Source organism: Panthera leo, chromosome C1, assembly GCF_018350215.1.
Source record: "Panthera leo isolate Ple1 chromosome C1, P.leo_Ple1_pat1.1, whole genome shotgun sequence".
NCBI classification, from domain to species: Eukaryota; Metazoa; Chordata; class Mammalia; order Carnivora; family Felidae; genus Panthera; species Panthera leo.
This window is the reverse complement of record NC_056686.1, coordinates 103593373-103620684: the sequence shown is the minus strand read 5'-3', so window position 1 is coordinate 103620684 and position 27312 is coordinate 103593373. Positions and strand designations below refer to the sequence as shown.

Genomic DNA, 27312 nt, shown 5'->3' with positions numbered 1-27312 from the left:
GATGCGGGGCTCGAACTCACGGATCATGAGATCATGACCTGAGCTGAAGTCGGAAGCTTAACCGACTGAGCCACCCAGGCGCCCCCCCTTCTCTTTTTTTAAAAATTTTTCCCTCCAAATCACTGAAAATTCTAGAGGATACAAACTAGTCCATAGTAACTTTTTAAAAAAAGTTTATTTAGAGAGAGAGAGAGACAGCATGCGCAAGAGGGACAAGGACAGAGAGGGAGAGAGAAAGAGAGAGAGAGAGAGAGAGAGACAGAATCCCAACCAGGCTCCACACTGTCAGTGCAGAGCTCAATGCGGGGCTTGAATTCCAGAACCATGACCTGAGCCGAAGTCAATGCTTAACAGACTGAGCCACCCAAGTGTCCCCATAGTAACTTTTGATCTATATGACTGAGCAGAACAAAAAATGAGCTCAGGGACTGATGAAGACTCAACTGTTCCAAGGGGCAGTTAGAATTTAGAACCAAGTACTTGAGCTTGAGTTCAGCTTGAGGTCTTACCATTGCTGGCAGCAAACAGCAGGGAAAGAACCTGAGTGTCAGGAGAGGGTGCACATCTTCCCTAAGAATGAAATCCACAAAGTAGTCAGTAATGGTCCAATTCAACAGGTATCTGGGGATATCGGTAGGCTGGTACCTTGATTCTTGTGGTTTGGGTGGGGTCTCATGGGAATGATTATACTGAAGGTTTAATCTAAATGAGAGGATTATTTATATTATTTATTAAAGTACTATTTTATGCCAATTACGGGTGTTTTTTGTTGTCTGTTTTAGAGACAGAACAAGTGCGAGTAGGGGAGAGGGGCAGAGAGAGAATCCTAAGCAGGCTCCATGCTCAGGGTGGAGCCCAATGCGGGGCTCCATCTCATGACCCTGGGATCGTGACCCCAGCCAAAATCAGGAGTCTGACTCTTATCTGACTGAGCCTCGCTGCCGCCCCTTGCCAATTACAGGTTTAACTGTCTTGCTGCGGCTGCTAGACTGAGAGGTCCTGCAAGGATTTTTATGTCCTCAGCACCTAACGACCTCTGAACAGCATTCAAATGTTTGTTGAACAAATGACATTGTCGCTTAGGTCCCAGCCAACTCACTATAATATGCTATGAGTTCCCCCAGTATCTAATTTGGGTAAATGGCCCTAAAATTGGTGCTTTCTTGGTACCTGCATGAGTGATTAGCTTGGTTGAGCATGGAAGTCTCTGAAAGGTCAGAGGCTTTGAAGAAGAGTAAGTAGTTTAGAGAGGGGAAGAGAGATGACTTTTTTGGGTAAGAAATCCTCCCCGCTGCTTACCTTCAGCTACACCAAGGGCGTGGGGTCTCTGGTGACAGTCTGCGTATTCGGGTAGGGGGTGAGGGGCTACAGGGAGAGTTAGGGCTCAGGTACACTTTGGGTTCTAGTAGCTCAGGCTTTCCCCCAGGGAGAAGAGTCTCGTTCCAAGTACGAACCTCTTTAAGCAGGCAGATCCAGGTCCCCCTCCGCCCCGGTCTTATTTGCAGCATGACTCCACCCCGGTACACCGGGGCAAGGGGTCAGAGCAACAGTGAGAAGGATGAGATTCAAGAAAGTCCTACCTTCGGATCCACTCACTCGAGGAGTTAATCTCTCAGCGCCCGCTGGGAGTCCCTCCCTCTCCCGCCTCAGACTCCGCCCCCTCCCTCAGTCTCGGCAGCCCTGGCGGGCTCGCTCCGGAGGGGGCGGCCTGAGCCCCAGCGCTGGGCCGGGCGGAGCTCCCGGCCGGGCGGAGCTGCGGCTGCAGCGTCCAGCTGCCGGACCGACCTCCAGCCTTGTAGACCGCGGGAGCGGCGCGGGGCCCCCTCCCCCCACCTCCCCAGCCCACCCTCCGAGCTTCCCGAGCCCCCTCCCCGCTCCCTGCAACTGTGCTGGTAAGTCCCGCTCATCGAACCAAACTTTTTTTGCTGCCGAGCCGGAGTCCTACGGCAGAACCACGAGCAACACTGCAGTTGGCTGGTGGAGGGGTGGGGGTAGGGGCGAAGTACTGAGAATAGCCGTCTGGAACTGAACTAGTCACAACTAGTCATAGCTTCTCCGGAATGGATCAGATCTCGCCCATTTCCCGAGTTGGTAGAACTCTTGACTTTAGCTGGTTAAACTTGTAGAGAGAGAGATGAGGGTATTCGCTCCAACTTCTTCACCCCTCCCCCATTTCTCTTAGATTTAGCAGTTCTCGATACTTTCCCTCCATATTTCAAGTAGTGTTGGCTCTCTAAAAGCTCACCCCTCCCAACTCTGGCGTGGCAGAGCCCCCTCCCCCAGGCACTTCGGGTCCGCCTCCTCTTCGGTACCCCCGGGAACCCCGCGATCTTTCAGGCTCCGCTCCCTCCGGTCTTGCACTGGGGCCAAAGACGTGCAGGGGCTGGGTCCAGCCGCGGAGGGAGGGGCTGAGGCTGGGGCCTGTCCGGAGCCGGGCGGGCGGGGCCGGGAAGGGGAGGTGTAAGGGGGCCGGACGGGGCGGAGCAGGCGGCATTTGCGGCCAGCGCCGGGGTGGAGAGTTGCGCGCCGGTCCCTGGGCCTGAGCTCGGGCTCCGGCTCCGGCGCCTGCGATGTCTCAAGATGGCGGAGCTGGGCGAATTAAAGGTACCGGCCCCCTCCCCCATCCCCATCTGGACTGAGCCCGGCGGAACGCCGAGTCAGGGAAGCGACCGAGACTGGGTGCTGAGGTCTCGGGAGGGGGCTGGAGACGTGGCGGGGACTGGCTGCTGGGGGTGGGAGAGAAGTGGCTGTGGGCGAGGACCGGGCTGCGGCGGGGCTCCGGGGGCGGGGCCGCGGGGCAGATGTAGGGGTGGGGCCGAGGGGAATTGCAGCTGTTGGGGGCCGAGGCTCAGGGGGCGGGGACGTGGGGTAGAAGTCGGGTTTGGCAGTAGGGGCAGAGGTGGGAGGAGGGCCAGGGGTAAAAGCTGCTGTAGAGGCTTAGGGGGCGAGCCGATCGAGGCCAGGAGATGCGACAGTAGGGGGCAGATGTGGGGATGGGACTGGGGGGCAGATAGATGCACGGGAGGCTCCTCGGGGAGGTGCGGCGGAGAGGATGGAGGTTTGGGGCTGCTCCTGGGTTCCGAGCCTTGGGCAGTACCAGTAGGCGGCTGAGACCTAGGGGGCGGGGCTGTGCGGGCGGCTGGATCGAGGGGTGGGGCCGAAGCATCCCGGAGGCTGAGGGGAAGGTGCTGCCTGGGTGAATCGAAGCTTCGGGCCGAGGCGTAGAGGAGTGTGAAACTATGCGATAGGAACGGGGTGTGTGTGTGGGGGGGGGTCCTTGACAAAGCTAATGGAAATGGAGAAATAAAAACGGGACCGAGGAAATAAGGGTGGGAGAAGGGTATAAGAACAAGTTTTTCATCACACTCCTCAAAAGGGGTCCAAAACCATAAAACCCCCTGTGAGCGGGAGAATTGTGGAGGGCTAGCAAGGCCTGCCCATGCCAAGGTCTTCCAGAGATTCACGGGAGGGCGTCCTTTAAGGAGAAAGCTTCTTGTGCCCTACTGCTGCCACACGGTCTTTGAGGGTAACCAAATCCGAGGACATGTCACAGAACCTTAAAAAACCATTGGGTTCATCCCCCTGCCTCCTGGCTTTGTTCTGCCTTTTGAAATGGAGCCATACTCCTTGGCGGGCTTGAAGTCTAGTCCCCTGGGCCCAGCTGCCTTTAGGGGAACTTGGATTCTGCACCCTGGCTCGGGGGCCCCACGGCTTCTCCTCATCCTCCCTGGGCCTCTGCTTAGTTCTGCCCTCTCCTCTTCCACCACTAGGCAGGGGCGCGGGGGCGGGGGGGGGGGGGCGGCCGCGGGGATCACTTAACGTTCTCTATGTAGGAGAGAAACAGGATATTAGTTCCTGGTGGATGGAGTAAACAGGTAAACAAGGAGGCAGCCTGGACTCAGTGATTTACTAGGAAGCCCTTTGCCCCAAGATTTTGTCATCTGCTTCCCTGAAAAACAGGCCCGAGAGAGCAGTGGTTATGTAAATGATGCTTAGAAAGGATTTGGGGGAGTTACAGGCATTGAACCCTGACCTGGAAACCCTGGCCACAGAAGCTTCAGAGGCTTGGGGAAGATAGCTGAGGTGGATTGAGGTGTTGGGAGGGGTGTACCATGGGGCACAATCCTCCAGCCACCTGCCCCCTTTCTTCCCTGTGGGGCTGTCTGGCCTGAATCCTCTCCTCCCCCTCCTTCTCCCTGTCTCCTAGCCTCTTCCCAGGAAGCTAGGATGGGTCTGAGATTCTGAGAAAGAGCAGGAGAGGAGATAAGCAGCTTAAAGGAGTGTCTAGGCTCAAGGCGGGGATGGAGATAGGAGGCCGTAGTGGACTCAGAGGTGTGCCTGTGGATGACTTGCTGTCTGCCCCCTGCGCCACCTGGCCAACTTACAGGCATAGGGAGGTAGGGTTACTGCAGCTCTGGGGGACTGGGGGTCAGGTTGACCTGAGGGTTGCTGAAATGGGACTGAGGTGTCCCTTTGGCCAGGGTGGCTGTCTGGCAGTAACCCACTGGCTGCGGAGTGTCTCTCAGATGAGCGCGGGGGGCGGAAAGAGGCATTGCCTATTTGGGAGCTCAGCCCCAGCATCCTCGGCAGGATTCTCAAGTGTCTGTGTTGTCCACAGCACATGGTGATGAGCTTCCGGGTGTCTGAGCTTCAGGTGCTGCTCGGCTTTGCTGGCCGGAACAAGAGTGGACGGAAGCACGAGCTCCTGGCCAAGGCCCTGCACCTCCTCAAGTCCAGCTGTGCCCCCAGTGTCCAAATGAAGATCAAAGAACTTTATCGCCGCCGCTTTCCCCGGAAGACCCTGGGGCCCTCTGATCTCTCCCTGCTCTCTCTGCCCCCCGGCACCCCTCCTGTCGGCTCCCCTGGTCCACTAGCTCCCATTCCCCCGGCCCTCTTGGCCCCTGGCCCCCTGCTGGGCCCCAAGCGTGAAGTGGACATTCACCCCCCTCTGCCCCAGCCCGTGCACCCTGACGTCACCATGAAACCATTGCCCTTCTATGAAGTCTATGGGGAGCTCATCCGGCCCACCACCCTCGGTATGGCTCTATCTTCCTTCACCTTCCTCCTGACTCCATGCCTCTTGCCCGGGCCTTTTTTAGGCTTTAGTTCCATGGGATTGGCAGCCTGGGACGGGGGCAGCCTCCGTGGCTGGGGAATAACTGCCCCTTTGTGTCCCCAGCGTCCACTTCCAGCCAGCGGTTTGAAGAGGCACACTTTACCTTTGCCCTCACACCCCAACAAGTGCAGCAGATTCTCACCTCCAGGTACATCTCTCCCAGCATCCTGGGTGTTACCCCTGGACTCTGCCCCCTGACATTCTCTTCTGTCCCATTCTGCCTGTCCATCCTTCTGCACCTGCTTTGTCTCTCATTCTCTGGTGTGTCTCTTCTCTGTCCCTGGGACATTTAACTTTCTGTGTCTCTGTTCAGCCCTGCCTTCCGGGGGCCACATCCTGACATGTCTCCCTCTCCTTCTTGTCACAGAGAGGTTCTGCCAGGAGCCAAATGTGACTATACTATACAGGTGCAGCTAAGGTGAGTTGATCCTCTCCGTCCCTCCCTGCTGGGCTCCTGTTGGGGGGTGGGAATGAAATAAGGGTATGATAGATCCTGCTAGAGGATGGCCCTGCTCTGCTGTGTCCACCCCAACCCTGGGACTTTTGTCGGATGCTGAGGGCTACAGATATCCATGACTGAATGACTGAGGTCCCCTGCCTTTCCACCAGCTGCAACTCAAGAAACCGCCTCCCCTGCTGTTTCATCTTTTCTCATCTCTTACCAGGTTCTGTCTCTGTGAGACCAGCTGCCCCCAGGAAGATTACTTCCCCCCCAACCTCTTTGTCAAGGTCAATGGGAAACTGTGCCCCCTGCCGGTAAATGTTCTCCCCTTCTTCTAGCAGTTCTCTCTTCCCTGTTTCAGTTCTTGAATGGTAACTACAAACCTATTATGAAAAAGACATGCCTAGCACAGTGCCTGGTACATCATAGGGACTCAGTTTACTGATCGATCAATATAATCTAGAGGATACTAAGACAGGGCTGATGGAGAACTTGGAGGGGGGACATTCATTCAACCCAAAGGACAGGGAAGACTTCTCTGGAGTGATGATCTCAGAGCTGAGAGTTGGAAGAAGTGGGGCGTCCCTATTCTTTCTGCTCAGGAACTCAATGAGTGGGTTCCTATTTCCCTGGCCAATGAATAAGCTCTCCTTCCTCCCCAGGAATAAACCCCACACACAGCCCTAGATAGTGCTCTGGGTTTGGGAGTCACTGAATGGGCCCCCATCTCCTTGGTCACCGAGTGAGCTGGCCTTCCTTCCAAGACGTGAGTAACCTGAGAGATAAGATGTCTTGACCAGTCCCTCCTTTCTCCAGGGTTATCTTCCCCCTACCAAGAATGGGGCTGAGCCCAAGAGGCCCAGCCGCCCCATCAACATCACACCCCTGGCTCGACTCTCGGCCACTGTTCCCAACACCATCGTGGTCAACTGGTCATCTGAGTTTGGACGGGTGAGCAAAGCTGAGGCAGGGAGCCTGGAGAAGCCTGCAGGGTGTGAGGGGGAATCATCCAGTGTCTTGGGTTTAGGGAAACATCTTCCTCTTTATGGGTCGTTCTGTCTTAACCCGCTGTCTCTGGTCCTCACGGGACAAAGGGTTGGAGTGGTGGTGGTGGTGATGATGATGGTGATGATGGTGGTGGTGTGGTGGTGATGATGTGCAGAGCAAAGGCTAATTACCTCCCCCTGCCTCCAAGTAGAACTACTCCTTGTCTGTGTACCTGGTGAGGCAGTTGACTGCAGGGACCCTCCTACAAAAACTCAGAGCAAAGGGTATCCGGAACCCAGACCACTCTCGGGCACTGAGTGAGTAATGTCCTGCCCCTCTTTAACACTCTGATTTGGATCCAAGTTTTCCTGGTCCTCCAGCCTTTATCGCCAAACCCATACCTGACCTGTGACAATATACATCACCTCTCACATGAACCCTAACCCTCCCCTCATCCCCTTACCGATCTTCATGGTTGAGAAGTCAGACCACTCCCAGGCACTGAGTGACACCCTCTCACTCTCGGTTATACATCTGCTTTGCACCTCACAGACCCTGCCTCCAGCCTTGCTGGAATATGGCTGCTTGAGAGTGGGGAGAGTCTTAAGGATCATCTAATCTAACTCTCTTTTGATGTTTCAGTTCCCTCTAAGTCATCTCTGCCAAAGTGTCACCCAGCTATATTTAAGCATCTTCGGGGTTGGGGAAATCTCTCCCTGACACTCAGTCTTCATGTGATCTTCCACTGGCCTCCAAAGACCACCCCCATGTGACATCCCATGGGTCCCCAGAGGCACTCTGCCCAGCTGCCTCTCAGCCAGAACCATCTGCTTCTGGCCTCACCACCTCCCAGGCTTCATCTCCAGCTTTGCTGACCCCATGGCTCTGGCCTCATTCTTGTTTCAGTCAAGGAGAAATTGACCGCTGACCCGGACAGTGAGGTGGCCACTACAAGTCTCCGGGTGTCACTCATGTGCCCGGTGGGTACAAGGGAGATGAGAAGGGAGGAGGGTGGGGCTAAACTCTGGACCCATATGAGGGCTCCTAGGGCTACTAGAGTGAGGGTTCCCGGGATGTAGGGACTGTGACCAGAGCGCTTGTCTCCTCCCAGCTAGGGAAGATGCGCCTGACAGTCCCTTGTCGTGCCCTCACCTGCGCCCACCTGCAGAGCTTCGATGCTGCCCTTTATCTACAGATGAATGAGAAGAAGCCAACGTGGACATGTCCTGTGTGCGACAAGAAGGCTCCTTATGAATCTCTTATCATTGATGGGTAGGGCCGCTCTGCATTCTGCTTCCTTTTACCTTCGACATCCACTAGGAACCCTCCCATCGACAGATCAAGATGGCTTCCTTCCCCTCCACAAAGCCCAGCTCTTAACCTATCCACCCCTTTATGTGTATACATATAATTTAGCCTCTTTATAATATACAGTTGACCCTTGAACGACACAGGTCCACTTATACATGGGGTTTTTTAAAACAGTCCAGTAAATATAAATGGTATTTTTCTTTTTGATGATTTTAATATTTTCTTTTGTCTAGATTACTGTATTGTAAGAATACAGTATGTAATACACATAATATGCCAAATAATGTGTTAATTCACCCTTGATGCTATTGGTAAGGCTTCTGGTCAGCCGTAGGCTATTGGTAGTTAAGGTTTTGGAGAGTCAAAAGTTGTCCATGGAATTTTGATTGTGTGTGAGGTCATGTCCATGGATTTTTGATTGCGTGTGAGTGCTTTTAACTCCCGTTTTGTTCAGGGTCAACTGTGTATATTTCCACCACTGAAGATTTATTGCATGAGGTATCATGCTGAGCACATTGCATATCTCATCTCATTGAATCCTCATAATTAACCCTGTGAGATGGATGTTGTCATTACAGGTGAAGAAGCTGGGGCCTAGAGAGATTATCTTGCTCAAAATTATAATTGTTAGTAAGTGGCGGCGTCAATGTATTGAACTGTTACAATATAACACCTATAACAACTACCTGACCTCTCACTGAGCATGGCAAAACGTTCTTTTGAAGATTTGGATGGGCAGATCTAGCTAGTCCTAACCCCCTTCCAGAGCCTAAATTATGGCCCTCATCGAGAAGACTTACGAAGTTCTATATCTCTGCTCCTTTGTCTTGTCACAAGTACTATGTGAAACACATGCTTAGAATGTATTTTTTTTTTTTTTGAAAACGTGGCATTTGAAGTTTGCAAAGCTCTTTTACATACTTTACTTGATTCTGACAACTCAAGAGAGGTGAGTAGGGGTGAATAATATCCCTGTTTCACAGATGAGGAAACTGAGGTTCAGGAAGGTGAGTCCCAGAACTCTCTGGCTACTGTTCCCAGCGATCTCCCAGCCTCCTGAATTCCCGTATCTCCCCTTCCCCCCAGCTTATTCATGGAGATACTTAATTCCTGTTCGGATTGTGATGAGATACAGTTCATGGAAGATGGATCCTGGTGCCCAATGAAACCCAAGAAGGAGGCATCTGAGGTTTGCCCCCCGCCAGGGTATGGGCTGGATGGTGAGTGACCCCCTGTCCCCCAGCCGAACTGAGTCTTGGATGGCCTCTTCTCTGAGACACAGTCCTCTTACCACCCACAGGCCTCCAGTACAGCCCAGTGCAAGAGGGCAATCCATCAGAGAGTAAGAAGAAGGTTGAAGTTATCGACTTGACAATAGAGAGCTCATCAGATGAGGAGGACCTGCCCCCGACCAAAAAGCACTGTCCTGTCACCTCGGCTGCCATTCCGGCTCTACCTGGAAGCAAAGGGTATGAGGAAATAGGCTGAGTCCGCAGCAGAAGGGGCAGAGAAAGAAGTCAGAAATGCTTTCTGATCACTGGACAAACCCCGGGGCAGAGAGGGGACTCAGGAAGCTGAGCTGGGTGAGGGCGTCTGTCGTTCGCTGGCTGCCCAGCTCCTCCTCTCTCCTCACAGAGTCCTGACATCTGGTCACCAGCCATCTTCGGTGCTACGGAGCCCTGCCGTGGGCACACTGGGCGGGGACTTCCTGTCCAGTCTCCCACTACATGAGTACCCACCTGCCTTCCCACTGGGGGCGGATATCCAAGGTAGGACACTGACCACAGGGTGGGCTCTGCCCTGCCCCATGTGCCCTGAAAGCAGATCAGAACCCCTGCTCCTTTTCAAAGCCTTCTGGCTGTCTTGTAAAGGGCTACAATCCAAAGGATTTTTTGGGGGGGGGCCGTGAAGGGGTCAGACAGGAGGCTGATTTTGATTTTTCTTTTCCTACCAGGTTTAGATTTATTTTCTTTCCTTCAGACTGAGAGTCAGGTAAGTGGTCCCATGTCCCATGAAGATCTCAGATCTCTGAAGCTTCCTATCTAGGCACTGATGGGTCCCCTCCCCCTCACTTTCCCCTGAGAACTAAATCTGCCTCTCTGTGAGGGAAGGTGGGAGCTGGGGGGCCTAAGGAGGGTGTGGGCACTTTATGTCCCTCCCAGGCCCCACTGGTGCTTCTTCAGATTCTCACCCATGTCTTCTTTGATCCCTTGTTACTGTCCTGTCTCCGGAGTTTTTAGAATCCTGCCCCTGACTATTCACACACACAACCTCCCCCCCAACACCCATGTGCAGTTGAGCACCATGCCTGCCCCGGCCGGACATTCCACACATTTCAGACGCCCACAAGGCCAAGAACCTAGCAAGATGGAGGGGCTGTCTCAGGGCAGGGAATCGGGTAGGGTATGGGGAAGCAGGGGAAAGAAAGAGAGTCTCTCCTGCTTCTCAGAGGGTACCTTGGGATCCGGAGGATTTGAATTATCCCCGGCTATTTCTGAGATGAGTGACTGGGAGGCCGGGTGAAGTCAGGAGAAAATCTTAAACTGTGCCCTTGATTCCTCCCAGCACTATGGTCCCTCCGTCATCACCTCGCTAGACGAACAGGATGCCCTTGGCCACTTCTTCCAGTACCGAGGGACCCCTTCCCACTTCCTGGGCCCACTCGCCCCCACACTGGGGAGCTCTCACCGCAGCACCACTCCAGCACCCCCTCCTGGCCGCGTCAGTAGCATTGTGGCCCCTGGGGGGGCCTTGAGGGAGGGGCATGCGGGACCCCTGTCCTCGGGTCCCTCTTTGACTGGATGCCGGTCAGACATCATTTCCCTGGACTGAGTCCCTTGGATTATGGAAACTTCACTGAGCAAGTGTGCTGTGGGGTCCAGACCCCTGGCCACTCCAACCCCTCAGGGGGCTTTGGCCAAAGGCCAGAAAGACCTTCATGGATGCCTGTTTTTGGCCTTATCTCTGCCTGACAAGGCCAGCACCCAAAGGGTTAATATTTAACCTCTTTTTAAGGACATTTGGGTTCTATTTTTGGAAATGTTCTTTAGATGGTTGGCACATTCCTTTGGGTATGTTAACCTAGGCAGCGGGAGGCACGTGTGTGATGGGGTGTGAGTTGGGGGAAGGTCTGAATCCACTAGAGCCTGGGGGTGGGGTGGAGGGCAGGGGCGTTTCTCTTGTCCTCTAGAGCCCTCTCTTCCCCAAACCTATGGTTCTGTTCCTTCCCCACATCCATGGTCTCTTCATGTCCATTCCATTCTCTTCGGCCAGACAGACAAGTGGAGAAGCTAAGACAGGCCGACACATGGACAGAGAACTCTATTTTGGGTTGCAGATTTTTTTGTACATAAACAAGAAAAACCAAAATACTCCAAAGATGACTTCCCCTGCTTCCTACTTCCCAGTGTGACTGCGGACGAGATAAGGCCTTAGCTCTGATCCCCAGGGGTTTGGGAGCAGGGCCTGGCCTATTGCCTGGGTCTCTCTCTATTTATATATTTAAGTGCACAGTGTTTCCTATGCTGACCAGCTTGGGCCATGAGCTTCTAAAGGCCCATGGCCCCATGGTTAGGTCTGGCTCATTCTGCACCTTTTCTGGGAGGTGGGAGGACTTCATGCTCTCCCCATTCTCCCTTTTCAGGCTCCTCTGGGGCTTAAGACCTACATTGTAATTTTACTTTTTATTCCCAAAGTTGTAGCAAAGTTCTTATCCACAATAAAGGTTGTGAATGTTCTGTGAATGTCTCGGAGGGGGGTTGGGGAGGGAGTTCCACACCTCACTCTTCAGATCCCTGGTTTGGGGCAAGTGGGGGAAGGGGTCCCAGGTTCCGTTCTTGCTTGCAGGCCCTGGTGGGGGTGGGTGGTGGGGGTGTCCCCAGAGGACTTCCAGGAGCAGCTCCTCCCTCCTGTCCCCCGTGGAGCATTCAGCCCAACGTTGCGGGGCCAAGTGCTTTACTCTTACCTGCCCAGATGCTGCAGCCAGAGCCTGAGGGCAAACTTGGTCCCAGCGCTGACCCTCTCGTTGCCTTCTGCTGTGGTCGGGGTCGTCCGCAGCAGCGTGGATGTGGGCAAGGCCAGGGGTCGAGCTCTTTTGTCCTCCCCTAGTTCCACTGTACTGCATGGTGACAGCTCCTGTCTGGGCTGTGCCTTGTGGCTTAGCCCACTTCACCGAATCCTCCCGCCACGGCAGGAGAGGGGTGGGTGGGTGGGTGTTGACCTCATTTTACAGGAAGGAACAGATTCAAGGGGGGGGTAAAAGACCTGAACCCTCGGGAGAGTGGGAGTCCATGCTAACCAGTCAGAGCAGGAACCCTTGGACACGGATGGACAGTGTCTTTGATCTTGTGTGCTCTCTTCATGATCAGTTGACCAACCCACTCCCTCAATCTCCCTCACCATGCAACATTCCCTTCTGAGGAGGGGAGAGAAGTGGAACTTCTCAACGCGTACATGTTGGTATTTGGGGGGTGAGGCAGAAGCTCTTACTTACAGGACAGAGGGTGGTAGGTCCCGGGGAAGATGTGTGGGTGTCTCTGTCCCATCCTCTGCAGCAGCCACGGCAGCTGCTATCTCTGGTCCCAGCCACATAAAGGCGCTCACCTCACTCGGGTTTGGTTGGATCCGGGCCTGGGGCCAGACATGTAGGTCCCTTAGCCATGGCCTCTCTCTTGGGAGGCCTGTTCTTGGTTGCAGCCTACCCACAGGTGGAAAGGAGACAGACTTGGGGCAGGGACAGGGGCTGTTGGATTTCTTGGTTATCTCTGACCCCCCCCCCCATCTTAGTCACAGAACCAGTCTGTATTGTCTCCTGAGCCCCCATTTCCTTCCTGCACCACCAGCCCTACCTGCAGCTGCTGCTGTGACTCCCAGGAGACCACGAGTAGATAGAGAATGATGTGATGGTATCTGGGGAGACCCCAGCTCAGCCTAGGAGGGTAGGCAGACTAAGAGAAGAATACAGCAAAAGTGAGAACTTCCTGTCTCTTTCCGAGACTGTAAATACAGCTGAGGAAGCGCAGGGTCGAGATGGTGCAGGAGGGACCCAGGTGGAGACTGGATTTGGGGACTCCAAATTCCCTCCCCCCGGTCCCCAATGTTTCCCCTGGGCCAGGCAGGTAGGACTAAGAAGAAATTGTTAAGGACTCTTAGTTAAATAGGAAGCGACCTTTGCCACCTTCCTGTCTCACCTCCCATAACCCCAGAGGGACCCAAGAGAACTGGCCGTGGGGCAGCTGTAGTCCAGTCTCCTCCTGAAGCTCTCGCAGCCCTCCGTCCAACAGCTGGGAGCAACAAAGGGCAGGTCACAGTGGCAGGTGCCAGACTCCTCCAAGCCCCTCGGCCCACACCCAAGGCAGCCCCAGTCTCGGGTTTCAGGGCAGGGTGAAGGTTGGGCCAGCAGTCCGGTTACCTCTTCATCAAGTCCCACGTGCCCACCTGCGACAACAGTGGGACCGATAGGTAAGTGGTGGTATTCCTGGCCGGGGACAGCCCCCCCCACCCCCCCCCCACCCCCCCCACCCCCCCACTATTTACACTACTCCTTCCCATGGGCGCTGATGCAGTTGTCATCCTTCGTGAAAAGGGGACCGACCACATTTCTGGGGCTGTTTCTCTGTCCTTTGGAAACTGGGAATAACACTGTTGGGTGAAGGGCCACTTTCTTCCCTGGACTTGGGATCTCGTCCTCGGGGCACTCACCTGGGGGTACCCAGAGGTTGGGAGAAACACTGAGGGTGCGTGTCCTGCGCGTTAACAAGACAGACTGGTCGCTGGACTGCAGAAGGACGGCCACACCCAGATCCACACCTCGGTTGCTGGGCAGCTCGGCCCCCGGAGTCCTGAGCTGCTGGTCCAGGGCCGCAAAAGGGCAGAAAGGGGGTCGCTGGCGGGAGGGAGCCGTTCGGGTTAAGGCTTCAGAACTGGGGCAAAAGTCGGGCGACAGCGCGCGATGGGGCAGGAGGTTGAGTCGGGACGACACTTGCACCCCAGGCCTCTCACGCCAGCTCCCGCCCGACCCCGGTCTCCTCCTTCGATTCTTCACTCCTGCTCCGCTCCCCCCCTCCTGGGGTCCCCTCCTCCCCCGGGTCCCCCTTCCCCCGACCTGGAGCGGAAGCCTGGCCGAGGAGCCTGGGAATGGCCCGTCCGAGAGGACGAGTCGTCCTCGCTTCAAGCCGCAGTGCGTGGGCCACGGCCCGAGCCCTGGCCCGGCGCCCAGGAGGCCACACACACTCTGGGCGAAGCTCGGCGACTCCGCGCGCCCGGACAGGAGCAGCAGCACCCGCGCGGCGGCCATAACGCCGCCCTGGGGCTGGGGCCGCGGCCCACCTGGCGCCCTCTGCTGGTCCAGCGTTCGCAGGGTCGGGACCTAGAGAGCTTCCGCCAAATGCCCAGGGACGTTAGGTAGAACCCTGGGGGATGAGCCACGGGTGCAATGTTAGTTACTAAGAGACAAAGAAGAAAACCTCTCAATCTCAGCTTCCCTTTTCTTCCCCTCTTCTCTGTTTAGAAGAGTGATCCCAGACTGATTTCTCAACTCACGTGTCCAATCCCGCCGGCCAAGGGCTGAACCATCAGCCGCCCGCAGTCGCTCTGCGCGCACCTACCTCCCATAGTAGGTGCCACCACGAATTAATTGCGTAAGACTCCTCGCCAGACACTCAGGAAACATTTTTGACACCTCCCTTTTTCTTCTCACTCAAATGCCAACCCAATGCAGCGGATTCTACCTCCTTAAACTTTCTCAAATCCATGTCTCTCTCTCCAGCCTCCATTGTTCCAGTCCAAGCCTTCCTTATGTTCTGCCTGAGATTCTATCCCAAGTCTCCAAAATAGTCCTTCCCCTACTTCATTCTCTAGGCTGCTTCCAGAGTGATATTTCTCAAACACAAAGCTAATCATCTTGCTTCCTATGGCTCAGAAGGTAAGCTACTAAGCACGGTATAGCGAGGACCCACCACCCCTTGCTCCTGCCGGTCTCTCCAGCCTCAGTTCTGGCAGGATTTATGCCCTATTTTCTAGTCACATCCTATTTGCAGTTCTTCCTGGAACCAAGCTCTGCTTCCCTCTGGGACCCCTTTCCCCTTCCACCTGGCAAACCCTCATCATTCAAAAGAGATTGTGACTTTCTCTGTGGTTCCTTTCCTTACCTCTTTGTGCAAAATACTTTTCTACTAGAGCCCTCATTATTTCCTTGTTATTTGTCTCCTCCCTCTAGGCTATACTGGCATATTCATCTTTGTATCCCTAGAGCCTGGCCCAGTCCTGGGCACTGACAGGTGCTCAGTAAAGGATGGTGAGTAGCTTGAAGGCAGGGACGGTGTCATATTTATCTTTGTATATTATATCCAGTATAATGGCTAGCAATGAATTGGCAATTGACTGTTGAATTAGACTAATTCATTAATCTTTAAAAAAAAATTTTTTTTTTAACGTTTTATTTATTTTTGAGACAGAGAGAGACAGAGCGTGAACGGGGGAGGGGCACAGAGAGAGGGAGACACAGAATCGGAAGCAGGCTCCAGGCTCTGAGCCATCAGCCCAGAGCCCGACGCGGGGCTCGAACTCACGGACCACGAGATCGTGACCTGAGCTGAAGTTGGCCGCCCAACTGACTGAGCCACCCAGGCGCCCCACTAATTCATTAATCTTAATGAATTAGAACGGACACTGGTAAGAGGAAACTAAAAAGATTGTAACGACACCTACCTGCTTTAAATGAACTGAAGCTACTGGGACAAATTATATTGAGATGAATCATCTACCCATGGTACTGAGAGAGAAAACTTAGAATTGCTACTTTAAAGAAACCATGGAGAAGACGAAGGCAATGACTTCTTGAGTGTTTACCATATGCCAGGCATTGTGCTGTGTCTTACACACAGTTTCAGATGTGCTAGAAGCTTGGAGATGGCAAACTAGATTCTGCTGTGAATGCTGAGGCCAATCCACCTGCTGGCCCATCGCCTACTGTGTGTGTGTGTTTGTGTGTATGTAAGATTACAATTTAACAAAATAGAGAACAGGGGTAATTTGAGAATGGAATGAACTACTCAGGAAAAAGTTTCTTCCACTGCTAGGGATGTTCAAACACAGGTGCGGCTGATTTCCTGGTGAGAAATGATGCATCTGATAGATGATTACTCTAGTTGATTTAAGGTCCTTTCCTCTGTCAAAATCTGATGAAGGGAGAATACAGTGATGGGGCTAAGACAGTTTCAGCAAACTTTAAAAAACTTTCTGGTGTATTCTAGGCAGGAGGCATGGAGAGGGCATTCCAGTATAAGAATCTGCAACATATTCCACTGTAAAGAATGCATCAGGCACTGCCTTTATTTTTCCTTCCAATCTCCTCAGACTTTTTGAGGAAGGCTCTTTTTCCAGGTCATTGTCTCTTCATGGTGCTCTCAATATATGACTCCAGCAGGAAGATGGTTTCATCCACTTGGATCTCACTGGCATCCAACCTGAGTGAAAAAGGGAAAGCGTTTTCCAGACTGAACATTCATGAGCATATTTATGATCGGAGGCCATGGAAAATGGACTTGAAGGCACTTTAAGACATAGTTTGAAGGCAGAGGTGACGGCAAAGGTCTAGAAAATAAGTGATGGGGGCCTGCATGAGGACCAAGATGAAAGGCCAGATTGAGGCACACTACTGAGCTTAAATCAACAGACTTGGTGAATAAGAGTGTGGTAAGGGAGAAGAAGCTGAAGATGCTTTCAGAGTTCTTAGCTTAGGAAAACAGGTGGATTAAATTCTGCCAGTCGAGCTGGGGAGGAAGATAGTGAGTTTAGGATTGCTTGGGTGAAGTTGGAGTGGTAGCAGGGTATCAAGGTGGATTTTTCTGAAAGGTATTTTGAAACATAGGTCTGAACTTTATGATACTTACTTGTTGACATTACGCTTCAGGGTTTCTAGCTGCTGGCGTTCAGGGGCTGTGATCATTTCCTCTATTTCTTGTAGCTGTGCGTCCTCTGCACCTGTAGCCTGCATAGATGCAATGATGGCTTCTACCCTCTGTGACTTTTCCAGCAGACGCCTGTCAGACAAACACAACTCTGAGGTATGTCCCCTAGCCTTGGAGATTCTCTTACCTATTAGCCTTATGGCAGAACTCCCCCATCTCCCACGTTCCTGATCAAATAGATACTGTCACCCACTAACCATAGTTTTTACAAATTTAACTAAATATACGACTTTACTCCTCAAACTCTTACTGCCTCTCGTCTGTTTAATGCCAGTTTGTACGTTTCTCATAAATTTAATCTGCCAAATTATTTTACTGGGGGTATATTAGAGCAGTTTAGACTAATGTATGATTATGTCAACCCAAGACAATATTTCAATGCAACTAGACTGGTTATTGTCTCTTTTGGTTTCTATTTCTACAGGAAATTTCCCTTCGAGACTTTGACCTTGAAAAATGTAATTACTCAATTGAAAATGCTACTTACTTGTTCTCTTTGGTTTCAAACTGTCTCCTTTCTATTAAGTTGGCTATGCTCTGAGGGGAGAGAAGAAACACAGAAATGCACATGGTTCTATTTAAGTAGCTCAAGTAAAGTAGCTAAAGGGGGCATGAGGGTGAGACTTGTGGGGTGGAAGGAATGGGGAGAAGGTCCAGAAGCAGTTACCTTGTAGCACCTGTGCAGCAACATTCGGGCAGCTGACAGGATATTCACAGTATATAAATAGAAGGTCCTGGATGGGGCATGGTCTGGCGTTTTGGGAATTTCCTATTTGTCCACAGAAAGACAGAAAAGAGAAATCAGACTCTTCTTTAGAACTGGCAGAGTAAACGCCTGTCCCATCCAGAGCTACTCAGCCCTTTCTTTCACTTATACTCTTCTATTCTCCAGTCATTCAGCATCTGGGTTTATGGCAAAATCGGCCACATGAAGAGATTTGTCTATATGATTGCTGGCATCCTCAGTGGGGAAGAAAGAGAAGGCAACTAATGCTTATTGATTGTATTTGATCTTTAAGATAAACCACATTATTTTATTTTTTTTTTTTAATTTTTTTTTTTCAATGTTTATTTATTTTTGGGACAGAGAGAGACAGAGCATGAACAGGGGAGGGACAGAGAGAGAGGGAGACACAGAATCGGAAACAGGCTCCAGGCTCTGAGCCATCAGCCCAGAGCCTGACACGGGGCTCGAACTCACGGACCGTGAGATCGTGACCTGGCTGAAGTCGGACGCTTAACCGACTGCGCCACCCAGGCGCCCCAAACCACATTATTTTTATTACCACCATCCAATCACATTAAGGATGAGAAAAAATGACGGTAGGTACTTTGCTCAATATAACTGAATCAGGGGCAGAATTGAGATTCTGTTTCATCATAGGGTATACTACATGGCTCTGCACGTAGTGAAGACCCAGAAGATGCTGCTGAGAAATTTAATCTGTAATAAACTTAATGCCTGAAGAAAGGACAAATCACAGGGACTAAGAGCTGAGGAATAAAGGGTGATTCTGGGGTGATTTCTTGGCTGTGCCTCTTTTCAACTAGGCCACTTAAAGCTCCCCAATTCTTTTTCAAGTCCTTACTATGTCTTGGTTAATCTTTTTTTTTTTTTTTTTCCATCTCACAGCTGGACAGAGAGTTTGCTTGGGGCTCAGGATGTTTGCCTCAGAAGTTTCTTTCACCCTAGGCCAGCTCCACTGGTTGGTGACCATTATGCCACTGGTTACCTGGAGTGATATGAAATTTTCTGAGAGCATCTTATAAAGCATATCCTTTGCCTCCTTTGCTGGAATCATTGCAAAGTCTTCTACCTGTTTCTGCTCCAGGTGTTTCTTTTGCAAAACTAGACGGAATATTCTGGCACAGCGAGACCCAAATCTGGAAAGGAATAAAGAAAGTAAATGGCATACCAACATAGGTAAGTTTTAGCTCTGAGTCACAAATGGCGGCTGCTCTGTTTCCATGTGTGGGGCCAGGGCCAGAGACAGGAGCAGTGGTCAGGGAGTTCTCTCACAACTCCAGACTGGTGACGGTACTGCTGACCACACTGCTGACTCCCGTGAGTACCTCAGTTCCTGCATTTGTAAGGAAAGGCTTTAGGAAGTCTGGTTAATTGGCATCACTGGGAATTAAGCAGGAGGATATTTAGGGTGAAGAGTAGTAGTGGGTGGGATCTGTAACAGTCCAGTGGAAAAATGGGGCAAGATGCACCGAGATGTATCTACATTGCTTGCTTACAGAATGATCAAATTGCTTATTCAAATGGAGTGTGGAAAGGAAGTGTCAGACCCCAACCCTGAGCAGGGTGATCTCCTTACCTCTCCTGTACGACAGACTCCAGAGTGGCTGTGGCTAGGGATCCTAGAGCTTTATGCAGGTCTTCACATAGAGGATTAAGGTCAGTAACGTTCTGGCCTGGTCACTGGGATCTTAGTTTTATTCCTAAGTCTCTAAGTTAAAATTTAAATGCAATTTTATCTTTCACATTGGTCTCACTTATAGTATGAAAGTATTTCAATACCTTCATTTACTAGGATTTAAGTCAGGGTTTTGCGGAACTAAAATTTGGTTATTTAAAAGTCCTTTTTACTTCTTTATCATCTAATGTAGTAGTTCGGTTTTCTGAATTATTTAGTATACTGAATATTATCCAGTCTCTTCTTTCATAAGTCACTATTCTGTTTCATAGTTCAGGTTGCCCAACGGTAAGGAAATAACTGGTAAGGATACTGATGACATACATTCCTCCACCACTGTCGCCAGACTTTCCAACAAACTCTAGCTATTAAAAAAAGAGAGAGAGAGAGAGAGAGAGAGAGTGTTAACTGAATGGAAAGTCCAGTGATTCTGTTTCCAAAGGAGCAAATCTGGCCAAGAGTTTGCAGCAGGTAGCCCTCCTATCTGTCTGAGCTGGCCAGGTAGAAAATGAGGCTCCCAGAGGATACCAGGTTTCAGTGGTAGAAATAAATCGTAAACATAGCAGAAAAAAGAAAAAAACAAACAAACAAAACAGAAAGAAAGAAAGCAAATTCAGACTTACTGGATCGTCTGCCAGTAGAGTGAGATACTGATCGAGAACTTGTTTAGAGATGTTATAGCCAACAGGCAGGGATCTAAAGATCTATGGAGCAAAAGAGATGGTGAAAATGGGTTTGGGAACTTAGAATTGCTGACATTACTGAGATAAAATTGTTTTAATTTTAGGTATCAGAAGTATAAATGTGTCCAAATGTATAGCAGCATTGTTTGTTAAGAGTAAAAAACTAGAAACAATCCAAATGCATAATAATAAGCAACTGATTAAAATAAAGTACAGCATGGCTACTAAGTGGAATATGATACTGCCATTATGAAAAATGAGACAGATTTAAATATACAGACATGAAAAAGGTGGCTTAGATATACTGTCATATGAAAAAAGCAACTTTAGAAGAGTATGTAAAGTAAAATCCTATTTTTTTTGCTAAATATATACATATATATATATATATGTATATATATATATATATATATATATATATATATATATATATATCTACATAAATGTGACAATAAAGATAAGTACCAACTATTAACAGGAATCCCTGGGGCTGGGATCATACAAAACTATATATTTAAACTGAGGTATTGTTACACATAGTAACAAGTCCAGATCTTAGAGGTTCAGTTTGATGAGTGTTGACAATTATACCCACAGTAAGATATAGAACATGTCCATCATTCCTAAAAGTTTAGGGGGGGGGCTACAACTTAAAAAAAATTATGCATTTCTATGCTGTCTGAATATAGGTCATGTAATAATTTTTGTCAAAATAAAAAACCCTGAAATCTTTGTTATGTAACAAGTTCAAAAATTTTTAAGTAATATAAAATGAAAATATAATTATATTTAATATGGATACATATTGTTATGAAATTAAATATGTTATTTGATACATTAAGTTTTTCATGTTTTAAGAAAGACATATATTAAAAGCAAATCTGAAATACACAAAATGAATATACTCAACAAAACAAATGTAAGGGACCAAATAATGTTTGAGCACCAACAAAGGTTCTCAGATTCCAAATAGTGGAGTCTAAGAACAATTAGGAATAGCTTGTACTTTGACCAAGGTAATGGTTTAGGTTTTTAAAGGCTAGATCCCTAGAGACCAAATATTTTTTTCTTAAAAAAAAAAAAAAATTTTTTTAATGTTTATTTTTGAGACAGAGCGAGAGACAGAGTGCAAGTGGCAGAGGGTCAGACAGAGGGAGACACAGAATCCGAAGCAGGATCCAGGCTCTGAGCTGTCAGCACAGAGCCTGATGTGGGGCTCGAACTCATGAACCACGAGATCATGACCTGAGCCAAAGTCGGATGCTTAACCAACTGAGCCACTCAGGCGTCCCTCTTTCTTTCTTTTTTAAATGTTTATTTATTTATTTTAAGGGAGAGAGAGAGAGAGAGACAGAGCGAGAGAGAGAGAGACAGGGAGAGTGTGCATGCACGAGAGCAAGGAAAGGGCAGAGAAAGGGAGAGTGAGAATCCAAAGCAGGCTCTGCATTGTCAGTGCTGAGCCCTGTCAGTGCAAGAGCCAGGGCTTGATCTCATGACCATGAAATCAGACCTGAGTTGAGATCAAGAGTTGGATGCTTAACCAACTGAGCTATCCAGGAGCCCCAAGCCCAAATATTTCAGCAGCTACCATCTGAAGAGAATCCCTGTCCTACCTGAAACAATAAAAACTCGTTCAAAGGCTCAGACCTCAACCTAATCCCAGGCTCGATGTAGAAGAATTATAATATCCCACAGTGTGTCAGAAAACTAGTACAAGAACACGAAAGTCACCTCATTGGAAGACAACGGCTGGGTGAAGGGAGCAGTAGAGGGAGTGGTAATCTCACTCATCCGAAGCATAGTCCGCACGATCTCGCTGCTGGTCTGGGTTTGAAAAGTGAACTGGAATTCAGAATTCACTCTGCTGTGCTGGCTCTGGCTATATGCCAATGGCCACATCTGGCAAATAAGTGAATGTTCCTGATCCAGGCCACTGTCCCACCCACTCAGATATCACCTGGTCCATCCTGTTGGCAACTGCGCTGACAATGGCTTGGTCACGGAAGTGCTGGTGGAATCTGTCAAGGTTGGCCTGCCAATAAATCCCATCATCTGGAATGGGCTGAGGAGGAGAAAAGGATTAAAGAGAAACATTTTGGTACAGAAAATATGGTGAAGAATTTTGCGGGGGAAGAACTGGATTTAGCTGTTCACTATTTCTTTTCCTATTCAGTAGCAACTACGTGGACTGGACAAAAATCATCCAATCATGTGGCATAGTGCCTTGACAAGACAAACTCACGATACCCAACTTTAGATTCTCTAAACTCACCTCTAATCTTTCTCTGTCTGAACTCTTCGTTAAGTCTCCCATTTACCCCTCTCTTCCTGCTCTCAGCATATGACCTTGCCTCTTATTTCAGAGAGAAAACAGGCAGCCTTTTTTCTGGCATAAGCTGTTACCACTGTCCAATGACAGAAGTGAAGTGAAGCCTCAGAAGGGGACGGCAATGGTGTTCACACTAATAGTTTATTCCTGGCCAACATTTAATGAAGTTCGTAATCCTCCTACTTCTCAACCAAGGACCTTGTCATCTCTCTTGGGGCTTGTTATCTTCGTGCTCTTTCTGCTCATCAGGGTGAGGACTCCTAATCAAGAAGCCCCATTACCTCTTTGTTATCTGTGCCATGTTTTGGTCTTTTGGCCTTCGGCTCCCCAGCAGCATCTTCATCAGATGATCTTCTCCTTTTACCTTTTCCTGCCAAATAAAACAGGTGACTAGTGAGGCTCATCTCATATGAAGACAGGAAATCACTGAACGTAAGAGCAGGTGTCCCTCCATCCCAAGATACCTCCAGCTGCCTCTAGGCTAAAATTGCTGAGGAGCTACAAGAAATTCAAGTTGGAGTGCCTGGGTGGCTCCGTCAGTTAAGCGTCTGACTTCAGCTCAGGTCATGGTCTTGTGGTCTGTGGGTTCAAGCCCCACATCGGGCTCTTTGCTGACAGCTTAGAGCCTGCTTCGGATTCTGTGTCTGCCTCTCTCTCTGACCCTCCCCCGTTCATGCTCTGTCTCTCTGTCTCAAAAATAAACATTAAAAAATAATAATAATAAAAAAAAAGAAATTCAACTTAATGATGAAGCCATTTGAAGGCTCCATATAGTCACAAAATTAAGTCTTAATCTTTCTCCCTCAAACTGCTCCTGCTCCAATGCTTCCTTTCAGTAAGCGGGACCATCCTCCTCCCCCATATGCAAGTCAGACACACAAATGTCATTCTTGGTACTTCTGTCCTCTTTACCCCTTCTAGATATAATTTTTCAATGGGTTTGTCAACATTTATTTTTGCCCCATCCTTTCTGCAGGCAGAAAATTCTTTTAAAAATGCAAATAAGGTCATGTTACTTCCTTTAAATCCTTTGGATTTAAAGAAAAATCTTTGCTCTTAGGATAAAAAAGTTGCTATAGGGGCACCTGGGTGGCTCAGTCGGTTAAGCGTCTGGCTTCGGCTCAGGTCATGATCTCACAGTTCGTGAGTTCGAGCCCCGCATCGGGCTCTGTGCGGACAGCTCAGAGCCTGGAGCCTGCTTCACATTCTGTGTCTCCCTCTCTCTCTGCCCCTTCCCTGCTCATGTTCTGTCTCTGTCTCAAAAATAAATAAACATTAAAAAAAAATTAAAAAAAAAGTTGCTATAGAAGGTCTTGCACGATCTAGCCCCTGCTTATCTTTTTTTTTAAGTTTATTTATGTATTTTTTTTAAATTTTTTAATGTTTATTTATTTTTAAAGGAGAGAGAGAGACAGAGTGTGAGCAGGGGAGGGGAAGAGAGAGGGAGACACAGAATCCAAAGCAGGCTCCAGGCTCTGAGCCCATCAGCACAGAGCCCGACGCGGGGCTCGAACCCACAAACCGTGAGATCATGACCGGAGCCGAAGTCGGACGCTCAACCGACTGAGCCACCCAGGTGCCCCAAGTTTATTTATGTATTTTGAAAGAGAGGGAGAGAGAACCACTCCCAAGCAGGCTCTGTGCTGTCAGCATGGAGCCTGACGTGAGGCTTGATCTTACCAGCTGTGAGAGCATGACCTGAGCTGAAATCAAGAGTCAGAAGCCACCCAGGTGCCTCCCTGCCTTTCTATCCTTATCTCATAGTTCTCTTACCTTTGCTCACCATGATTTAACTACACTGACCCATTTTTTACTTCCTCAAATAACCTATTTTTTTCCCCTCACTGCATACTATTCCTTTTGCTAACAATGTTTGTCCTCTGTACTCCTTCGTACGTTACGTCACTGGTTAGTTCCTACTTTTGCTTCAAATAGTAGTTCAAATGCCACTTTCTTAAAGAAGCATGTGTTTTAAACCTTGATAAATCTGGTCCCGTTATATGTTTTCATAACATCACATACTTTTCCTTCATAATACTTAACACCATTAGTTACATATCTATGTGGTTATTTGATTAATGTAAGTCTCTTACATTAGACTTAAGGCCCAAAAGGTCAGGGACTTGTTTATCATTTTACACCACAGAATAAATCCTTGGTAACTGCTCGATGGATTCATTCATTCATTTAATGATCATTGAGGAAGAATCCACAATTAGGGCATGTCACAGTTCTAGGGGTCAAAATTCCTTACCTATCAAGCTCAGTTTAGGAACCAAGTACATGTCCTTTTCACTGATGATAAGAATGGGGGCAGGTGGTGGCGGCCCAGGGTCTGAATTCTCAGTAACAGGCACCCAGGGGCAACGCTGCACAAAGTGTGTGTCTGCTAGTCGCACAAATGTGTTTGATACCTCAGAGTAGTCCATGGTCTTGCCATCTGTACAACAGGAGGAAAGAGGCAGGTGAGATGGCCTAAGTTAGCTGCGGGTCCACTCCTGCAGTCAGCTAACCTATGTTTTTGCTAACAGCTGTGGATACAGTACTGACCCTCCATAGTCTCTGTAAGCCGGTCTGCCACTTTCTTCACAACAGCTGACATTGTCATTTTGCCATTCAACAGCAGCTCCTCAACAATGAGCTCTCCAGTGTCACTGTACAGTGTTTTGGCAGTGTAGATGTACCGGGGATACCTAAGCATTCGCAACACTCGGCTGCACTGGGCTTCATACTCCACTACGCCACGTTTGTGCACTTGATATATCACCAGGTTGTGCTGGATGAGCACACAAAGGGCTTTTTTGACCTAGATGGGACCCAAAAGAAAGAAAGGAAAGATCTGAAGACACAGCTCATTTGTGTTGCCAATTTTTGTCCAACAATTTACTAAGTATTAGGAGATAGCTGGCTAAGAACCTCTGTGCTTCTTCCTTCCCTCCACTGGAACAGTTATTAAGAATCACATGTCGGGGCGCCTGGGTGGCTCAGTCGGTTGAGCGTCCGGCTTCGGCTCAGGTCACGATCTCACAGTCTGTGAGTTCGAGCCCCGCGTCGGGCTCTGTGCTGACAGCTCAGAGCCTGGAGCCTGCTTTGGATTCTGTGTCTCCCTCTCTCTCTGCCCCTCCCCCACTCATGCTCTGTCTCTCTCTGTCTCAGAAATAAATAAATATCAAAAAATTAAAAAAAAAATCACATGTCAATGGAAGAAATCAGCAAGATTTCTCCCTGTGATGCTCATATTTCCTCTGATTGTTCAAAGTACAATGTACTTTCCTTCCATTGTACTCATTCCTTAAAGGTAGCACTGAGATTAATAGACTCATTATGAATAAACGAGGTCTGACATAATAAGAGCAAAGATTTGCCTAAGAAGCCGTGATGAGCCACCTCGAGAAGAACCTTGAGGCCTATATCTCTTCCCACCCCCTTGCCCCCACCAATAACACTGTTTTGAACCTAGGGGAGACTCTCTCCCTTTTCTATTTTGTGGGGTAAGGAGCAACAGTATTTAAAGGTAGGTAAACGAATGAAAGCAAATTAATGTCGTCTACACATACCTGATCCAGCGATGTTCCTGTGTCGTGGGCAATTACTCTTAATGGCTGGCTGCCAGTTCTGATTAGGTGGACTCCTATTTTTTCTACAATCTCTCCAAAATGCTCTTGCAGCAACAAAGAACAAAGTTTAATTTCTGCTTGAGTCATTGTACCAAGGAGTCTCAGAGCTAGGGGGGAAAAAAGCTATATGATGGAAAGTTTTTCTTTTATGCTGGAAGCAGAGCTGCTGAGGGCAAATTCATGTACTTTCTGGGGGCAATTTTGACATTACATATCAAAAGGCTTAATTAACATCTTGCATACCTTCAACCTAATAATTTCATTTTAGATACGCTGTCTCAAGAAAATAAATAAAAGATGTCACTGTACTTCTCCTTAGAATACTGATATACTGGAAACAACCTAATGTCTAACAATAAGGAGTTAATTCAGTAAATGATGGCACACCCATACAATGGAATACTACGCCACCATTTAAAACAAAGTTTATGTACGAGCATAGAAAATTGTTCATTAAGTGAAAGAAGCAGGTTACAAAGCAAAATGTAGAGGAAAACTCAATTATTATGAAAAACAAAAAAAGAAATATGTGTGCATAAAAAAAAAAAAGACAAAAGACTCGAAGACTATAATTGACCTTGATGGGATTATGTGTGATTCTAATGTTCTTCAAAAATTGTTGTAGATGGTATTGCAATGTCATAGACCTTAAATTCTATCTATACTTCATTTGCTTGGGAGAATTAAGGCCACTGTTCACAGCCCACTGGGAGTGAACAGGTAATGGCATTCTCAGTCCATCAAGGAAATGACAACTTAGAAAAATAAAGGAAAACTTCTCAACTGGGTGCTTCAAATAGATGAAATATGTTGTCTGAAGGGCAGTATTTAATTCTGAAATTTCTACTTCTTGACAAAGTAGACACAAACAGAAACAGACATAGTTGACTCTACATACAGTATGATTACTTCCTTATTATCCCAAGTGCTACCAAACACTGGTTTGTTCATTTATTCTCCCAAATCCCCAGAGATCAAATCTTTGCCTCTCTGCCTCAGTATTCCCACCCACACGTCTTCAGGCAAGCATCCTCAGAAAAGGACTTCCAAGGAGCTCAGCTCCTGACTCTGCACACCCTTCACGCAGCTTCCCGTTCCGGACTTGGTCCCCTGGTCCAGAGACAAGGCCGCTTCGCCCACTAACCTCCGGGTGAATGCAGTCTAATGCCGCCGCGTAGCCCACGGTGGCTTCTTGCGGCTCCCGCTGGCCGCCGGGGCAGAGGGGGAGCCCACGGCCTCGCACGCCAGCGCGCGGATGACCAGTAGGAGGGAAAGGGAAACAACGCGTGCCGCTCTACCCCAGAGTTTCAGTGGTTTCCGGTGACGCTCTGTCTTTATTCTCGCTGGAAGGTTGGAGGACCTGCAAGCCGCTGTCTGAAGAGCCGGCGGGCGGGCCGCGGCGGGCGGACTCTCCTTCCTGCGCCTCTCTGGTGCC

At 49.2% G+C, this 27312-nt stretch overlaps 3 protein-coding genes across 9 annotated transcripts; 1 reads left to right on the top strand and 2 right to left on the bottom strand.

Annotated features, from left to right (window-relative positions):
* The first annotated feature begins 1743 nt into the window (after positions 1-1743).
* PIAS3 (protein inhibitor of activated STAT 3) lies at positions 1744-11593 on the top strand. Of its 3 annotated transcripts, none has more exons than XM_042953713.1 (14): positions 1744-1892; positions 4619-5036; positions 5180-5264; positions 5484-5534; positions 5782-5872; positions 6375-6509; positions 6757-6862; positions 7452-7525; positions 7657-7817; positions 8943-9076; positions 9157-9325; positions 9492-9625; positions 9811-9848; positions 10422-11593. In XM_042953713.1, exons 2-14 carry the CDS (start codon positions 4622-4624, stop codon positions 10686-10688), a joined length of 1860 nt encoding a protein of 619 aa, XP_042809647.1. In that variant the 5' UTR covers positions 1744-1892; positions 4619-4621; the 3' UTR covers positions 10689-11593. The 3 variants fall into 3 exon arrangements, with proteins under 3 accessions (XP_042809647.1, XP_042809646.1, XP_042809648.1); XM_042953712.1 differs by lacking the exon at positions 1744-1892 and adding an exon at positions 2508-2604; XM_042953714.1 differs by lacking the exon at positions 1744-1892 and adding an exon at positions 3808-4397.
* On the bottom strand, positions 9074-14576 carry NUDT17 (nudix hydrolase 17). 4 transcript variants are annotated; one of them, XM_042953718.1, is made up of 8 exons: positions 13960-14576; positions 13557-13740; positions 13267-13292; positions 13046-13138; positions 12704-12802; positions 12349-12485; positions 11821-11973; positions 9074-9312 (listed from the first exon to the last, which is right to left on the bottom strand). In XM_042953718.1, exons 1-8 carry the CDS (start codon positions 14149-14151, stop codon positions 9309-9311), a joined length of 888 nt encoding a protein of 295 aa, XP_042809652.1. In that variant the 5' UTR covers positions 14152-14576; the 3' UTR covers positions 9074-9308. The 4 variants fall into 4 exon arrangements, with proteins under 4 accessions (XP_042809652.1, XP_042809649.1, XP_042809650.1 ...); XM_042953715.1 differs by having other exon boundaries at positions 13557-14576; XM_042953719.1 differs by lacking the exon at positions 9074-9312 and having other exon boundaries at positions 11817-11973.
* Positions 14577-16154: 1578 nt separating this feature from the next.
* On the bottom strand, positions 16155-27182 carry POLR3C (RNA polymerase III subunit C). 2 transcript variants are annotated; one of them, XM_042953700.1, is made up of 15 exons: positions 27022-27182; positions 25818-25984; positions 24811-25066; positions 24515-24700; positions 22542-22630; positions 21889-21993; positions 21663-21755; positions 19872-19952; positions 19562-19613; positions 19150-19210; positions 18559-18709; positions 17493-17594; positions 17313-17362; positions 16748-16897; positions 16155-16321 (listed from the first exon to the last, which is right to left on the bottom strand). In XM_042953700.1, the coding sequence occupies exons 2-15, from the start codon at positions 25962-25964 to the stop codon at positions 16240-16242; spliced, it is 1605 nt and encodes a 534-aa protein (XP_042809634.1). In that variant the 5' UTR covers positions 25965-25984; positions 27022-27182; the 3' UTR covers positions 16155-16239. The 2 variants fall into 2 exon arrangements, with proteins under 2 accessions (XP_042809634.1, XP_042809635.1); XM_042953701.1 differs by lacking the exon at positions 24515-24700.
* Positions 27183-27312: the final 130 nt, after the last annotated feature.